Here is a 15,775-nt window from a genome sequence, read left to right as displayed (position 1 = left end):
TTATCTCCGAGTCAAAGAGCGATGTTCGCCGAGTCGAGGTTTAGTCCTGCGACATGGACGGCAGAGACAATGTCGAGAATGGAATGAAATTCTGGAGGATTTCAAGCGCTTGCGGTTGAAGAAAGTAGGGAAGAAGTAGAAGAGACAAAAATGGACGGGATTCCTCGAAGCCCGGGGAGAGAGAGAGAGAGAGAGAGAGAGAGAGAGAGAGAGGGCAGGAAGCTGCAGCTTTCCGAGAGCCGCATTCTCGCCCCAAAAGAATGGCAAGGGCATTTCTACGAGAAATGATTGTCTAAACATGCCTTCTACTTTTCTTCCATAATATTATCGTGTCTTTTAACAATAAAAACAATCGTAACAAGGGGAAAAAAATAAAAAAGAAAATCAAAATATCGAAATCGCAGTGTTTACAACCAAGTCCCGTGGATCGGAGCCGCGGACCTAGGTTCGCGCAACACGTGCATCTGCCCCTGTTGACCTTGTTCCTCTCTTCTCGACTTCTTCCATCGCAAGTCCCAAACATGGATGGGTATGTCGTCGCTATCTCGCTATTGGCACACAGGGATTACATGCTCACAAAACCCTTTAGACTCTCGGGAGGCGTCAGACGCGCCGCGTTTGAGAAACTTGCGGCATTGGCTGTTCAGTCGCCCGCCCGTGACGATGGTTCGGAGCTTGTTCGTCTGTCGCAGCAGTCCCGGTCGACCACCCAGGCCGATGAGACCCTGAATGGTGTGTTGAGGGGTCAGGCTCCGACATCTCGAGTTCCAATGGTATGCCCATTCTTGTCTCCGCCGTGGTGGTGCAAACTGACTTTGATAGGGCATTCGTGAACTAGATGTCCTCCTGGCCCTCTGTCAAGCCGCCTCTGCTGTCAACGACCTCGAGCACGCCGCACGATTGGTATCTCAGCTGTCGTCCTATTTGCCAGAAGCCCCCAGTCAACTGTTCCAGTCGTCCCCATTTCTTCAGAGTGTCAAGCCCTCGCCGTGGGAGTCGCTCACCTACAACGTGACTCTGGCGCTGTTATCACTGGGAACAAAGTATCCAGGCCTGCGGAAGAAGACAGTCGATGCCATTAATAGTTATTTGCACAACTGCGCCGAGGCGATCAATGCGGTCACACCCTTTCAGTACTCGAAAGAAGCAGGCAGTAAAGGCGTGGTACATGATTCCATTGCTATTCTGTCAATCGCGGTGTCCTTTGTTGGTTTCCTGGAAGCCTCGGCCAAATACACTGTCATCTGGTCTGCGACTGAGAAGCTAAGGCTAATCGATCATATGCGCGGGATGCTTTCGGAATCCTTCATGATCGCGGTGGAGACAGCCTCTTCTACCATTCGCAATGCAAGTGGCGTGGAGAGTGCTTCCAAGAATTGGAAAAAGTATACCCGTCGATATGCTGCTCGCGGCCGCCCACTGGGCGGCATGCTCGTGCAAGAAGGCTTCATGCGCTTCGTCAAATCGTGCGCGGCATCTCTCCTCGGATCCCAGAACTTGTCGGATGACCAGCTGTTAGACGACTATATGACTGGCGTCGGTATTGCTAAAAGCTATGATGAGGCAGACATTACTCTGGTTGAGCGGATCACCGACATTATCAGCGAGGAAATTCACTTGCTGGAGGATGGCTCCGATTACCTGCAGGTCGGCTCACCATGGCAGCAACGGCTTGCTTTCTCGGTCAAAGGCGACGCCTTGGTGGGTTTCCTGAATTGTGTGATCCTTGGTGAAGATGCGGCAAACAACGATGTACTCTTATCCAGGCTCGAGGAGACACTGGCCGATCCCCAGCAAATGTCGTGCGTTGAGCTGGCCATAACCGCATTGAAATGCACCGCAATTCTTGCGAGAATGTCCTCCAATGGTGCCTCAATCGGGAGGCGCTGTCTGCTGAGGTTTGTGGTCGAGGGAGGTATGTTGACGGGCTCAGTTGTTTCAGTAGCCGCTCGGAGTCTCGCGCAGATCCTGACCATTCTCTCCGAGGACGCCGTGATTACAACTTTGTATTCTTTGGGCAACGCGCTGAGCCCCGGCGGCAACACCGATCCATCATCCCAAGATCAGTTGGTTGGAGATCCCACCGGGCTGGTGAATAACCCAACAGCTTATCTACAGCCGAAGAATGGGAGTCTAGTATCTCTTTCGGTGAATGGCGAGGATGATGGTGCATCCTACCGGAATGTCATCCATACAATCGTCACCGTCGCGACCAGCTGCAACGACGACAAGATCAGCGCCCTGGCTCAGTCCATGCTCCTTCAAAAAATTGGAAAGATTAATGTTGCGGTGGATGCATACATCATCCAGGAGACAGCCGTTCTCGCTCTGAGCAGTGGGCAAGCTGAATTCCAACTTCTGCTCAAGTTCTACGCTCGCATCTACCGTGATGGGGTTAACAAAGGCTTGAATCTGATCTCTGATGCTGTTCAATGCGCCATGGCATATCTTTCCATAAATTTGGACAGAAGTTCCCCACTCCACCGGTTCTACTTGACCCACTTACTGGAGAGTATTGTCAACAAAGGGGATGTTCCCGACCTTGAAAATGAGCATCACAGAGAAATTGTTTTTGCACCCGGTGACATAACTCCACTTCTGAAACCACTTGCGTTGCTCGTATCTTCCAACAGCAGTGTTGAAGGGGCTTCCCAACCGGCACAGGATTACGATGAAACCGCTTTGTCTTTGTTCCGCGATGCGTGGTTTAACATGGCCATCCATGGAATCTCACTCGACTCGAGTGTAGCTCAGCAACACCTCAAAGAGCTCCGCTTGCTCGCAAACTTCTCTCCGCCTCTGGTGGCCGAGGATCGCATGGAGTCACTCGAAAGTGATGTCGAGCTCAACACCGTGCTCCGGCGGGGACCGGGACCACAACGGATCATGGAGCAGAAGCGAACGCTCATTTCTAAACTGGCTGGTCGAGAATCTGACATCAAACGCTTGGACTACTCAAGAGCGGTCTTTTTGAATGCTGTGCTGTTGGTCGAAAGTCTTCGGGCATCGTCGGGGAACTGCACCAAAATCCTCAGTTATTTCCTGGACCCCGCCCTCACTACGCCAGAGATGTTTGCCTCTATGAACGCCGTTGCGGACAGAGTCATCACCTGTTATCTCTCACTGACCCTTTCTGGAGAACATGATGAATTTTCGGCCCCGTTCTTGTCGAAGCAGCTTGCCGAGTTCTTGGTGGCATGCTGCCATCGAATCGAAAGAGTGCAAAGCATAGCAACGCTGTGTGCAGACAAAATTATCCGCGAATGTCCTTCTGCGCTTTGCGAAAAGCATTCGCTCTTTGCTTTGCTCGAGATATTGACCGTGATGTGGTCGGCATGCCTCCAAGGAGAACTAGATGAGTTCGAGTGGGAGCCGTCGCTCATTTCTCCCCGGGGAATTGTGAAGGTTGACCTCCCCGATAACTACGCGTTGAGACGAGCGACCCTGAACCGGTTCCTGGAACGAGCCAAGACTTGGGTAACAGCAGTTCTCAACATTGCACCGTTGGATATCAAGGGTTTACTTCAGGTACGCAGATTGCGATGTAAAAAGTTGCGAGCATGAGCTAATTTGCAAACAAGACCTACCTGTCCGAGTATGATGACGACGGTGGCTACGGCCATATCTCCATGGGTCGATCTTTCGCTATGGAAATGGGCTCCCTTATACCACAGACCGACCCACGGCTTGGTAAGTTCTTTCCCCAGAGATGTCAGCCATTTTTCCTTTCAGCAATTTTCATCTAACCTGCAGAGTAGGGTCTATTGATGGCTCTGAAAGCGCCGATGTAAATGTTGCCTCCGACTTTATGGCACTGTATACAACGCGTCAGAAGTACCGTCGCCCCGATATGCCTCCTGTGAACGGTTTGGAAGGGGAAGTGTTTGGCAACCAGGGTGAGTCCCAGCTGCTAGTCCATACTGGATTGCCCACGACTAATAGCCTGGCGGCCCAAAGGTCGAAATATTGGAGCGGAACTCCGACCCGAGTCTGCTGAGAACTTGGAACATGCTCTCTCCGGTCTTTACCAGCGGAGCATCAACGGCGATGACATTCCCCTCATTGAAGTGAGGGATGCCCTGCGGCAGGCCGCTGGTCTTATCTGTAGTAGTAGCAAACCCCGGCTTTCTGTGGTTCATTACCTCGTTGCCTTGCCCTTTCAGATTTTCACCAAGGAAGTCATCAAGCTAGGAGTCTCTCTATGGCTCGGGGTTATCCACGAAAACCCAAGCACTGAGCCGCGGATTCTAGCAGAAGTGGTTGAATCCTGGGAAAGGAGCATCCAGCGTCGGAAGGGGCTGTTTGATCCTTCTTTTGGGTATGTATCTTGTTACTTCAACTCCCCTGTACGATTGGGATGTTAACAAGCTAATCCGTCCAAGATACCTTGACCCGCTGCACACTAAAATTGAGCTTTTGCCAACCGACAAAGCTCTGATGCTCAAAAAACAGCAAAAAGCCCAGGACACACTCTCGCCACATATGCGTGTTCTTCAGTTTTTTGAGAGCCATTTCAATGCCATTCGCCTGGGCAATCTGCAAGACCAGCAATTGTTCTGCCGCCTCATGAACAGTACACTCGTGGGCCTTGTGAAAAATAAGGGCCATCCTCTGGCACGGGAGATACACTTTCGTATTGTTCTGTTCGGACTGAAAGTCTTGAGATATCTCAGCCCTCGAAACAACAGTGCATCCTGGAAACTCAAAGATCAGGTTCTCTCTGCTGCTCTGAGCTGGTTCAAGCACCCCCCACGGTATGTTTATCCTCTTCAGCTCACGCCCGAATGACCTTTCCCCTCTCTGACGTGCCCTTGTTTCTAGATGGTCATTTGGAGGAAACCGGCTGCAGATCAAAGCCGAGGACAAAATTATGGCCGACGTGATGAGTGCTTTACGAAGTGTTGGAGGCCTTGCTGTTCATGCACAAGGGTCATTCAAGTCTTTGCAGGCCAAACAGGACTTGGTTCAAACTCTCATCGAGAACGAGCGCTCGCGACTCCGCGTTTGGCTTTTCCCTCTGGAGCCTGAGCGGAAACACCACATGCCCGTAGTTATGGGAAACAAGAACTCTACAGAAGTATGCTTGAATTGGCTTACCATTTGCCTCGCCACCTGACATTAACGTTCATAATAGGGTGCTTCATCTTTTCTGCGGCTTGCCTGGGCCGAGAATCCAGGGTTGGCGATTCAGATGGCTGCCCGATTCCCTTCGGCGAAAATGCAGAGTGATGTTCGGTGGTTGATCATGAACTTCCCTGACAAGGTCATTGGCGAGCCAAGTGCGCTGGAAATTATGTTCGACTCATCTCTACCGACTGATGTCTCTTGGCAATTGAAGGTTAGTTTTATGCTTTGCCGTCCTAAATTGCCAGCATCACCTAATCCCAACTCCCTCCCAGTATCTATTGTTCTGGGCTCCCGTCAACCCCACCGAAGCTCTTACATACTTCTTGCCTGCCTACGGCAACCACCCGTTCATTTTGCAGTATGCTATGCGAGCTTTGGAGAGCCATTCGATCGACGTCCGCTTCTACTTTGTGCCTCAACTGGTCCAGGCTCTACGGTACGATGCTCTGGGCTATGTCGAACGTTATATCCTGGAAACAGCCAAGCTGTCGCAACTGTTTGCGCATCAAGTGATTTGGAACATGAAAGCCAATTCTTACAAAGACGAGGACTCTCAGGTGGTAAGTTTTATCTACACTCGCGCATCGATTATTCTCGGTAGCTAACCTGGAAATCTTACCAGCCGGATCCTCTCAAACCAACTTTGGATCGTTTCATTGAAAGCTTGATTTCGAGCTTCTCGGACGAAGAGCGTAACTTCTACGAAAGGGAGTTCTCGTTCTTCAACGAGATCACTGGTGTTTCGGGCAAGCTTCGTCCGTACATCAAGAAAAGCAAGCCCGAGAAAAAGGAAAAGATCGAGGAAGAGTTACGCAAGATCAAGGTGGAGGTTGGAGTCTATCTCCCCAGCAACCCTGACGGGGTTGTTGTGGGAATCGATCGAAAATCCGGCAAGCCCCTGCAAAGCCATGCGAAGGCGCCCTATATGGCAACTTTCCGGATCCAGAAGAACAGGCCACGGTGGGATGGAAAAGCCGACGTCACGCACGCTGGCGGTTATGGACCCGACCCGCGCCAGCGCGGTGCGCATTCGTCGGAGTCCGACCAGGAGACGTACGAAGTCTGGCAGTCGGCTATCTTCAAAGTTGGCGATGACTGTCGTCAAGACATGCTCGCTCTGCAAATGATTGCCGCCTTCCGCAGCATCTTCGCCGGCGTGGGTCTGGACGTCTGGGTCTTCCCCTACCGGGTGACCTCCACGGCACCTGGCTGTGGCGTGATTGACGTGTTGCCCAACTCCATCTCCCGTGACATGCTTGGGCGTGAGGCCGTGAATGGGCTATACGACTACTTCGTGTCCAAGTACGGGGGCGAGGACTCGATCCGATTCCAAGAGGCGCGTACCAACTTCGTCAAGAGTATGGCTGCGTACTCTGTGATCTCCTATCTTCTGCAGTTCAAGGATCGGCACAACGGGAATATCATGGTGGATGATGCTGGGCACATCATCCATATCGATTTTGGATTCTGCTTCGATATTGCACCTGGTGGCGTACGTTTTGAGCGAGCGCCCTTCAAGTTAACATCTGAAATGGTGGCCGTCATGGGTGGGACGCACAGTCCGGCTCATCAGCCGAGCAGCAGTTCAGGCCTGAGCCTACCCGGGGGCAATTCACACAATCCGACTGCCACGCAACCCTACCGGTGGTTCGAATCCTTGGTCGTCAAAGCATTCCTGGCCTCACGTCCGTATAGCAGCAAGCTGTCTCATATCGTGTCGTTGATGCTGGACAGCGGTCTGCCCTGCTTCAAACCCGAGAGTCTCAAAAACTTCCAAGACCGGTTTGTACTGGATAAGAGCGACAGAGATGCTGCTGAGTATATGCGAGAGCTTGTGCGCAAGTCCTACATGAGCAGATCAACCAAGGGCTACGATCAGTTCCAGCTGATGACCAACGGCATTCCTTACTGATCCAGCTTTGTTTCAATTCTTCTCATTTGGTTTAATTTTCGAATTGGCTCACACTCTTCTGTATTATAATTTAATCTCGACTGCTTGTCATACTATGCAGAAGCTGACCACTATACCATGCTCATTTCCATACTGATTTAAACCTGTAGTTGTTGGGTATTTTGGCTATTCGAGCTCGCGAGACGTGGTTGATGTTTGGGGTGTTCTATGTTGACATAGATGATTGACGTCATGACTTCGTTTGTCCGCCACAAGCTCTCCCCGAACAATATATGAGCTCCCGCACATCCAGAAGATACTCGCTGTTGATCGGCTATGGGGTTGGAAGGGACCCTAAGCCTGATTCCTGTTGATGCCGTTACGGTGCCCTGAGGTGAACATCACGCCCATGACTTACGTTCCTGGGAGGCGGCACCTTTGCTTATCCATGACGGTCACATTCGATCCCAAGGATGTGCTGGAGGTGGCGATCGATGATTCAAGGCTGTGGGACTTGGGAAAATGTGTATCTTGCCCATTTCCATGTTCTAACCATCCTCTCATTTGGACCGATCGCATGAACAGGCATATGCCACTGACCTTCCTTTCCAAAGACTAGAGAGCACTTCTTCTTACAGGATGAAGGTGCCATTTTTCAAAAAGCAAACTGGTGAAGGGACCGAGTCCCCGCCACTGACTGACCTGTCTGGAGGATCGGTCGACCGCGAGAAGAGAAGCAGTTCGATGGACGAGTCTCATGTACCCTGGATAACATGGCGCTCACTAATTCTGGGTGCTTTTGTCTCAATCGGTGGCATTATCTTCGGCTACGACACCGGCCAAATCTCTGGGTTTCTTGAGATGAAGAATTACAAGCAACGATATGCCCAGCGGCTGCCGGACGGCACCCACTCCTTTAGCAACGTGCGCTCGGGGTTGATTGTGTCTCTGGTACGTGAGAGTTGCCGAGTAGATAGCAGCATGCTTGGTATCTAACTATCTCGACTAGCTTTCCATTGGAACCTTGCTGGGGGCTCTCGTCGCGGGCCCTCTGACGGACCGCATTGGCCGAAAATGGTCCATATTCTTTTGGTGCATCATTCTGCACGTTGGCCTCATTATTCAGATTTCGTCGCCGGCAGGGAAATGGTATCAGGTTATGATGGGCCGGTTTGTCACTGGATTCGGAGTGGGCTCCTGTTCACTACTGGTACCTATGTACCAGGGCGAAATTGCCCCGAGACACATTCGAGGAGCCATGGTGTGGTAAGTACCAATGAAGGCTATTCTGAATTCACCTTGGATGTTAACATAGCACCCAAGCTCCTATCAACTGTTCGTGACGCTGGGCATCTTCGTTGCCTACTGCATCAACTTCGGTACGGAGTCGATCAATAACACGGCCTCCTGGAGAATCCCACTGGGAATTACCCATCTATGGGGTCTTCTACTAGGACTGGGCATCCTTCTCTTCCCCGAGAGCCCCCGTTACGACTACCGCCATGGACGTACTGATCAAGCGAAGCGGACCATGTCCAAGCTCTACGGTATTCCCGAGAACCATCGGGTTATTGTACATGAGATTCTAGAGATCCAGGAGCAACTCGAGGCCGAACAAGGATTGAAAGGAGGATGGCATGGCTGGATAGAAATGTTCCAGGCGCCGCGGATGCCCTATCGCATCGTCCTTGGAATGGTGCTTCAGGCACTGCAGCAACTGACTGGAGCCAACTATTTTTTCTACTATGTAAGTCTCCCTCCCGGCATACTCTTGAGCCGAGAAGGAAGACAGGCACTAATGGTTTTCCCATCAGGGAACGGTAATCTTCAACGGAGCCGGCATCAGCAACACCTTTGTGACGCAAATGATTCTCGGAGGTGTCAACTTCGGCACCACCTTTGGTGGCCTGTACGTCATTGAACACTTTGGCCGACGCAAGTCTCTCATTGCGGGCGGCATCTGGATGTTCGTGTGCTTTATGATATTTGCCTCGGTGGGCCACTTCTCGCTGGATGTACATACCCCGCAAAACACCCCAGGCGCCGGCAAAGCGATGGTGGTCTTTGCCTGTCTGTTCATCACCGGCTTTGCCATGACCTGGGGTCCCATGGTGTGGGCGATTGTGGCCGAGCTGTACCCCTCGCGGTACCGGGCCCGCGCAATGGCCATGGCAACCGCCTCGAACTGGCTGTGGAATTTCCTGCTGAGTTTCTTCACCCCGTTCATCGCGCACGATATCGACTTTGCGTACGGCTACGTCTTTGCCGGGTGTTTGTTTGTGGCGGTGCTGGTGGTCTACTTCTTTGTTCTCGAGGGCAAGGACAGGACACTTGAAGAGATGGACATGATGTATGTCATGCGCGTCCCGCCATGGAAGAGCAGCAAGTGGACACCGCCGGCCCCGGAGGAGCAGCTCAGCACGAACCAACTGATAGATCGGCGCTTGGCTAAGAAGTACAACCAGGAAGAGGAAGAGGCGTCGATCAGCAAGAAGCAAGAGGGTGTCGCCCCGGCACATGCCCATGCAGAAGACCCTGGTACTGGGCCGTCGACCTCGACATGACTGAGTCGGTCCTTGGAGAAGCAAGGAATGAAGCAGATTGGGTCGGTGGAATGGTCTTTCAGGGCCATTAACAGGACACATGTGCCGTGCTAAGGACGTCACATTAACGTTACTTGATTGTGTGGTATTTTATGTCGTTTTGAACAAGGTTAGTAGGAGGGAGCTGGATGGTTTTACATAGGGGTGAGAGGTGGATGGACATATATTGTGTATAGATAAACCAGTAGATGAGCCATAAAATGAGATATTATTTGGGGATTTACGTATGTGGATTGAAGGCAATTCTTATGTATATTTGCAACCAGTGAAAGAACCCTATCGTGTCAATTTGATGTTCAGAGATCAAGTGTCGCTTCGGCATCACCAGGACGAGACGCGGAAAAGGAAAACAGGCCCAGAATCAATCACAACAAGAAAGGACAATTTGGAGAGAGACGGGATGAAAAAGGGTAGAGAACTCAATGAGAAACCTCAAAGCGACCCTCCCCCTAATCCATAAAATCGCCGCGTAAGATCTTCTCCTGGAAGAAATCGGGCTTATTCTGTTTGGGTTGCTTGGGAATTTCCCGAGCGGGCTGCTCCATGGAGGCAATGGAGGCAGCCCGCTGGTGACCCGACTGGCGGGCCGCCTGCTGGCTCTGCGGGGAGACCGGGCCGCCGATGGACGGGGCACGCTCCGCACGGGAGCGCAGGGCTTCCGACCAGTTAAAGCCTTCGCCTAAGGGTCGCCGCGACGCGTTAGATCTCTCGTCCTTGGGAGAAACTGAGATACTTGCGGGTGATCGGGTAGCCGATGACACAGATCGGCGGGACTCTGCCAGGGAGGAACCAGAGGGGGGAAATCTACCGTTGCCTATGCTTCCGGCACGATGTTCACGTAGAGCTTGTGCACCAAAGGAGACTCGCCGAGCAAATGGGGAACTGGGGGTGGTGCCCGGCGAGGCTCCCTCTGCATCCTCCGCCACGGCATCTTCTGGGGCGGGGACGTTGGACCCCAGGGAGCTGGAGAGGCTGCCCCGCCGAAGATTACCCTTTCCAAACGCAGAGGTCTGCGTTGGGGATCCAGAGAGACCAAGCGTGGTGATGGAGAGCCGGCGCTGCTGGTTGGCCGACGTGGACGCCGGGTTCCCTGCCTGGGAAGCCGAGGGATGGCTCTGCTTCGAGAAGAGGTCGGTGAAGGGGAGGCCAGAGGCGAGGGAGCCACGACGTGGGCGGGCGTCGGAGTTGGGGACGGAGATGGGGGAGGTTGAGCGATCGTTGGACATGGTTTCGATCAGGGGAATCGAGTCACGAGAGGGCAGGATTCGGACGGACTCGCCGCCCTTTTCATGGGAATGGGAACTGGAAGGAGGGGAGGTAGATGATATAAATGGGACAAAATGGAATATGAAGCACGAGGAACGGAATGGGGGAAAATCCCAGAGGGAGGAGAAGCTCGAGATGGAAGAAAAATAGCGAGACAAGAGAAGGAGGGGGGCAAGAGGAGAAAGGGAGAGGCCGAGAGCTAACTGGAGTTAAGCTTGCCCAAGATCCGGGGTAGCGCTGAGTCAGCGAGGGTGACGTGAATTTCCCCAGGACTTTCCAGGGTTGGAGATACCCAGCTTGAACTTGGACAATAAGAGAAGGATAGAATGAGAAAGACAAAATGATCCATTCTAAGAATCCAGAAGAAACCTCTCTAGACACTGTCTAATTCCCATCTGACACATCGCTCTTACAACTCGCCCCGATAAGGACCAGGTTCCCCACTGATCGCCCGGTGGCGGCAGCAATCATGACCTCACGATGATCGAGCGGAGTAAAGTCGCAATGTTGAACCAAGGGGGATTGAAAAGTCAAATGCAAAGAATATTTCTGGGATTGCTCCTTTCCATGCTGCATTTCCCATTGATATTCAAGGACCTTTTATGGGAAACTCATGTGTTCGGGGTATGGAAGAGCTCGAGGACCTGCCGGCCGATTGTCGGCTCAATTTCGGTCCCATCGCGCGCGATCTTGACTTCACGATTGGCATTCCACGCGTTTCGCAATCCGTGGGTGCGGTGAAAGGGGACTCGTTCAGTAGACAGCCACTGGATCCGAAACGGTTTGCCAAACGACTGGCTCTCAACGGGTTCTTCCAGGCCATCGATACTCTTCTCACTGGCAGTATCTTCATCGGAGGACTCGACTTCCCAAAAGATCGTTCCCCGCATCGAATCATCGATGATCCGTCCCGCGGGCGCCGTGGAAGTGGCTGTTGTTGGGGTCACATACACTTCACCTGGCCTCTCGGGCAATGGGTCAGGTCGCGGCGGCATTTTTAAGGCGAGCTCCTCATTGTCATGAATGGGTGACGACATGCGAGCATATCCAAAATACTCGCCCGACTTGTTCGCCGAGAAGATCAGATATACCTCGTCGGCGGTCTGCAGCAGGTGAGTTAAAATGGCTGTGACAGTAAAAGAAGATAACAAAAGTAAAGAATAGTCACAAAATTCAAGACCATGCAATAGATACACCGCACTTACCTCGTACGCTTGGTTCAGATTAGCTTCGTTGTGCACCTGGGTGGCCCAGATGCCATTCTGTTTGCTGAGCTCGAGATCATCTACCGCCAGGCTCTTCACGATGAAGTATCGAGCCGGTATTCGGGACAGGTTCGCATCCGGTGGTGGACCAGTTCCCGTCTCAGGCGACATGAGGGTTTCATCGCCAGAGAGATTCGTTGCAGTGTCTCCAGGGCGCAGCCGAGGACTGACACCCATGCTCGTCACACCAGAACCCAATGCCGCGAATCCTTGGCGTACCCGACAGACGAGACGTGCGCCTTGGAATCGGGAGTCATGAAATCGTGCCAGCGCTGCGGCACATGCGGGAGCTGATTTGTAGTTCACAAACGCACAATTGCTCTTGGGGATCAGGAATACGCTTTCGATCTCGCTGGTCGCCTCTCGTGAAAAATAGTCCTTGAGATCCATCACTCTGGTCCCCGGAGGTAGGTTGCCCACCCAGAGCGCATGGCCCGACTGTTTGGGTTTTCTCGACGGGCCTCGCGGTGTGCTGGGAAGGACTGGGCTCGAGTGGAAACGAGATTGGGTATCTGTACAATATCAGGAGACTGAATTTTAGTAAAGGAGTCACTTCAGGAATCTTCAGACTTCAAACGTCAATACACACTCACCTGGTGATTGGGATTGCACCAACTTCATGGGGTTTGAGCCATCCACAATCGTCTTCGAAACATCGTACTCCCTTTCTGTATGTTTCCTTTCTGATTCCTTGCGCGAGAAGCCAGGTCTCGACGAGGCACTTGTGCCTGGACGTGATTGAAACCCAGTCTCCCACATAGGACCACCCGCAATTCCGTGTCCAGGGTGTGCGGCGAATGGTGGATGAAGGTAATATCCCGGGTTATAGTGAGATGCCCGAGGAGGTGCAATATTGTGCATTGGTACATTTGACACAACTGGCTGGTAATGTGCATTTCCATGGTGGAATGCCGAGCCCAGAGGTGAGTACGGTGCGTAGGCCGGGGCGAATGGACTACCATAGGCCACCCTTGCGCCGGTGTGCTGCCCGGAAAAGGGAGTCATTGAGTGCATAGGGTACATGAATTCTTGTCCATGAGCTGGTTGTGGATAGTGGTGTGACTGCTGCTCGAACGGCGAGTGCGGATGGTGACAGGGTAGGGTGTAAACCATGCCGCCCATGTTCAAGGGAGATGGCGGGGGTCTATACTGGCCATGGCCAGCAACTCCTGTTGGACTCGAATGATGTTCGAAATTGGTCGACGAGGGCTGAATGGCAACGAGGTTCCCTACAGACCTCAGAGTATTCTCATGAGAGGTGTTCTTGGCAGCCAATGCAGAATTTTGTGGACTCACCCGATGGCTGAGTGGTTCTCGAAGATAGGTTTGGTTTTGACACCGGGGACTTCCTATCCATTTCCCATCGGGATGAAGTGGTCCTACTTGAAGGAACATCGCCCATGGAGTTCGGTCGTGAACGTTGGAGACGACCAAAACCACGATGAAAGATGCACTCCCTACAAGGGGCAACGGTCTCAGTGACTCGATCAAGTCGCAGCACCCACTAACGAAGAATCGTAGTGTTTTTTTTTATAGCTTACCTGAATGCTAAAATCACTCAGGGTTTATTCCCAATGGTGATCGACCCCCAGTGACAAATGAGGTTGCCCTTCAATCTCACAATGCCAGATGAAAGGGTTAACCAAGGGTCTTTGCCCACACGGAATCGAAGATTGGGGGGGATAATGACAAGGAGAACAGCAGAAGAGGGAAATATAGAGATGGGAAGGAATGCAATGTGTGTGCACCACACTAAATAGGGCACGCCGATTGCCTGCCTCGGGTTTCCTGTGGGACGAGAGTATAGCCAAGACACAGATGAGCGAAAAAAGAAGATCGAACACCAAGAGAGACTGGCATTGCCAGAATATGGGACAAGTCAAGCTGGAAAAATAGGAATCCGCCAATCGATGCACCCACAGCGAATGATTGTAGGGCTAGTTAGTAGAGTGGGATCGGATCCTTACCTCAAGAAAGGGATTCGTAGAGCCCTGAGACCCAACTATACTGGCTTCTCAGTGGGGCATTTGTCAAATCAAGGCAGGGACAAAACAAGTCGAAGTGCCCCCCAAAAGGGGGGGGGGGGAAGAGTATGTAGACAGCCTCGGTGATTCTGTGGTTGAAAACGACAGATGACCTAGCAGATCCTAGGACAAGGGTCTGACCAAACATACACAAGCGATTTTCAAGCAGGGATTGAGTTGAAAGGAAAGGATTGAAGACAGGAACATGCTCACTTGGTGTGGGAGGTCGGAGCTAATGTATAACCATGGAGATGACTGAGCCGGTGGGTCTCTCAGCCTCTCATCTTTTTTTTTTCTCTCCTCCGGTGAATGGGAGGGTCTTCTCGGGATAACCACTCAAGGAAGGACTGACAATGTCCTGAATTGGCAACGGGTGGAGATCTAGAGACGATCTGACATACCCGAGGGCGGGTGATGCCAGAAGGTGCTAGTCACAGGCACCCACGGATCTGCTCGATAGTAGTCGCGTATCCATATGATGCAAGTCCGAATAGCAGCCTATCATTTTGGGCATTGAATTGACTCCCGACGCCTTTTGCGCTAAGGGTCAATGGGGCATGATGCCACTAGACCCGATTCGAGGGGGTTGGTAGCTTTCCAATCTGTTGAAGCGAAGATTCCAGATGTCAGCGTTTCTTATTGTTTTATTGTTTCAGATGGTGTACACTGCGAACTGCAGATTGTGTGGGAGGATTCGATGGCCCACTCCGGGATGAGATGCCAGCCAATGCGATGCTGCTTATGTCAACACCTCTTGAGACCTCAGGCACATCTTCAAGTACATCTAGGTATTGTTGACTACATTACTGGAGATATGACGACATGCGAATCTGGCCGAATTCGATACGCAGGGTGTCTTTGAAACAGCCAGAGTGGCCACTTTTGCATACGATGCCGCCGAGCTATTCGTGCAAAGAAAAGCCACGATTCTCCCCCAAAACTTTGAGAACCATCAAATGACGTCATATGCAGGATTCAATGGGGACTCGAATTCTTCCCTTTTGGCCCCGGTGGACCTGCAGAAGATGTCACACGTCACCCTCGCTGCTTCGCACGCATGTCTTGTCCGACTGGGGATTCTCCACGGGCTTGGATTACAGGGAAGAATCCCCAATCAGGATGTATCTTCATCCCTGGTGCTCTCACGTGGCTGCGATCCTCGGAAGAAAAAACCCCAAAAATGGGCCAAGAGTACTACGTACTGTATCCATACAGTACTTATGTATGCTGGACGAAGATCAATGTTGCGCCAAACAAACTACCTCACTGGCTGGTGATGAGTGGCTTGGTGGGCTACAGACTCGGGCAAATCTCTCTCGGGGAATGATCATGCTATTTCTAGGAGCGTCTCCATTCATGTAACATCTTTTGGTCACCGCTAGACGCCACAGCCCCACGGTGGGCTTTTTCGATGCCCTTTGTAACTATACACAGTACGGAATGTTGCCACCGCCAGGCAACCCTCCTGTATACTGCAGGGTGGGTAGATCTTGGGGCACTTCAATTGAGCGTGTAAATGTTGAGATGTTAATACTGATGTAGATAGCACTGTATAGTACCACATGGATTCAAGGGGGATGCTATGGTAGCATGAACAGG

The 15,775-nt window shown here is 51.9% G+C and overlaps 4 protein-coding genes across 4 annotated transcripts; 2 read left to right on the top strand and 2 right to left on the bottom strand.

Annotated features, from left to right (window-relative positions):
* Nucleotides 1-521: 521 nt before the first annotated feature.
* stt4 (1-phosphatidylinositol 4-kinase STT4) lies at nt 522-7,039 on the top strand (the record flags this gene model as incomplete). The annotated part of the gene is made up of 11 exons (XM_056650912.1): nt 522-529; nt 590-773; nt 823-3,528; nt 3,582-3,690; nt 3,759-3,896; nt 3,943-4,318; nt 4,383-4,754; nt 4,822-5,077; nt 5,135-5,338; nt 5,400-5,687; nt 5,750-7,039. The coding sequence occupies 11 exons, from the start codon at nt 522-524 to the stop codon at nt 7,037-7,039; spliced, it is 5,931 nt and encodes a 1,976-aa protein (XP_056515762.1).
* A 618-nt stretch (nt 7,040-7,657) lies between these two features.
* On the top strand, nt 7,658-9,582 carry NUU61_000327 (sugar porter family MFS transporter; the record flags this gene model as incomplete). The annotated part of the gene is made up of 4 exons (XM_056650911.1): nt 7,658-7,969; nt 8,028-8,284; nt 8,342-8,765; nt 8,833-9,582. 4 exons carry the CDS (start codon nt 7,658-7,660, stop codon nt 9,580-9,582), a joined length of 1,743 nt encoding a protein of 580 aa, XP_056515761.1.
* Nucleotides 9,583-10,070: 488 nt separating this feature from the next.
* Nucleotides 10,071-10,847, bottom strand: NUU61_000326 (uncharacterized protein; the record flags this gene model as incomplete). Its single annotated transcript, XM_056650910.1, has 1 exon — nt 10,071-10,847. One exon carries the CDS (start codon nt 10,845-10,847, stop codon nt 10,071-10,073), a length of 777 nt encoding a protein of 258 aa, XP_056515760.1.
* Nucleotides 10,848-11,498: 651 nt separating this feature from the next.
* Nucleotides 11,499-13,554, bottom strand: NUU61_000325 (putative YT521-B-like splicing factor; the record flags this gene model as incomplete). Its single annotated transcript, XM_056650909.1, has 4 exons — nt 11,499-11,990; nt 12,093-12,664; nt 12,746-13,381; nt 13,449-13,554. 4 exons carry the CDS (start codon nt 13,552-13,554, stop codon nt 11,499-11,501), a joined length of 1,806 nt encoding a protein of 601 aa, XP_056515759.1.
* Between the last annotated feature and the right edge of the window lie 2,221 nt (nt 13,555-15,775).

The sequence above is a fragment of the Penicillium alfredii genome (assembly GCF_028826965.1).
Source record: "Penicillium alfredii strain IBT 34128 chromosome Unknown utg000001l_segment0_segment0, whole genome shotgun sequence".
Lineage (NCBI taxonomy): Eukaryota > Fungi > Ascomycota > Eurotiomycetes > Eurotiales > Aspergillaceae > Penicillium > Penicillium alfredii.
Note: the sequence above shows the minus strand (reverse complement) of the source record. Positions and strands in the feature narration are given on the sequence as shown.